The sequence below is a fragment of the Microtus ochrogaster genome, assembly GCF_000317375.1.
Source record: "Microtus ochrogaster isolate Prairie Vole_2 chromosome 14 unlocalized genomic scaffold, MicOch1.0 chr14_random_1, whole genome shotgun sequence".
Classification (NCBI taxonomy): Eukaryota; Metazoa; Chordata; class Mammalia; order Rodentia; family Cricetidae; genus Microtus; species Microtus ochrogaster.
Genome location: NW_004949096.1, coordinates 30,090,675 through 30,091,897, shown reverse-complemented (window position 1 = coordinate 30,091,897; position 1,223 = coordinate 30,090,675). Strand labels below are relative to the sequence as shown.

The 1,223-nt window shown below is 40.2% G+C and overlaps 1 protein-coding gene across 1 annotated transcript in view; it reads left to right on the top strand.

The window, feature by feature from the left end:
* Window positions 1-1,223, top strand: part of Mfap1 (microfibril associated protein 1) — a 16,729-nt gene that overhangs the window by 13,229 nt on the left and 2,277 nt on the right. Inside the window, exon 7 of the mRNA XM_005364349.3 lies at window positions 722-881. Within this exon, the coding sequence (XP_005364406.1) occupies window positions 722-881 (160 nt within the window). The remainder of the gene's footprint in view (window positions 1-721; window positions 882-1,223) is intronic.

The window sequence follows — 1,223 nt, the reverse complement described above, 5'->3', positions numbered from 1 at the left end:
ATGTAGATTAGATCTATGTAAGTCTCTCTTAGTGTCCTCATTGTTGTCTAAATTCTCTGGGATTGTGGTTTGTAGGATGGTTTTCTTTGCTTATTGTTTAAAAACCACCTATGAGTGAGTACATGTGATTATTGTCTTTCTGTCTGGGTTACACCACTCAAAATGCTGTTTTCTAGCTCCATCCATTTTCCTGCAAAATTCAAGATGTCATTATTTTTTTCTGCTGTGTAGTACTCCATTGTGTAAATTTGCCAGTTATTTTGAATTCATTCTAATTTTGTTTTAAAAGCTAATGTATTTGAGGGAAGACAGAATTAGTGTTGTAAAATCAAGCAGTAACAATATATCTGAACCTCAGCAAGACTAGAATCAATTTTGGGACGTTTATAGTCCTGTTCTGGCAAACACAATAATGAAGACCAACTCATGTTTTTGTTCATTGTACTCCTGATCTTGACTTCTAAAAGCAGTGACCAGAACTAAAGGTGTAACTGGGTTTGACAGCTTGAGCCTGTCCATAATACTAGCAGTTAGGAGAGGAGGCATGGGGTTGAGAGTTCCAGGCCAGCTATATAGCAGACCTGCTATGAGTGAATTAGTGTGTGAGTGAGCGAATGAAATAGGAAAAGGCGCATGGTGCCTGAAAGAAGGTGGACCATTATCTTCAGCTGTTGGGCTTTCTGAATTCAGAAAAATACTAATACTTTTGTTCTCTGGATAGACTTGAAAAGGAGAAAGCAGAAATTGAACGCATGCGAAACCTGACTGAGGAAGAAAGGCGGGCTGAACTTCGGGCAAATGGCAAAGTCATTACCAACAAAGCTGTTAAGGGCAAATACAAGTTTTTGCAAAAGTATTATCACCGGGGTGCCTTCTTCATGGTAAGTGAAAGGGGAGTCAGAAAACTGGGCAGTAGTAATAGCTTACAGACATGTCCAACCTTTTGACATTGTGACATTACATTGTCATCTGCACAATTAAACCAGGGCATTAAGTAACTCAGAAAGAAGTATCATTGAAATACTTAGGATAGGCTGGGGCAGTTGTGGCATACACCTTTACTCCCAGTACTTAGGCTGCCCTGGCAGGCAGATCAGTGAGTTTGAGGCCAACCTGGACTACACTGTGAGTTCCAGGGCTACACAGAGAACCCCTGTCTTTGGAGGTGGGGGATGATACTTAAAATAGTAGATTCACAGTTTTGTCTAGGCTACATTTGTAAC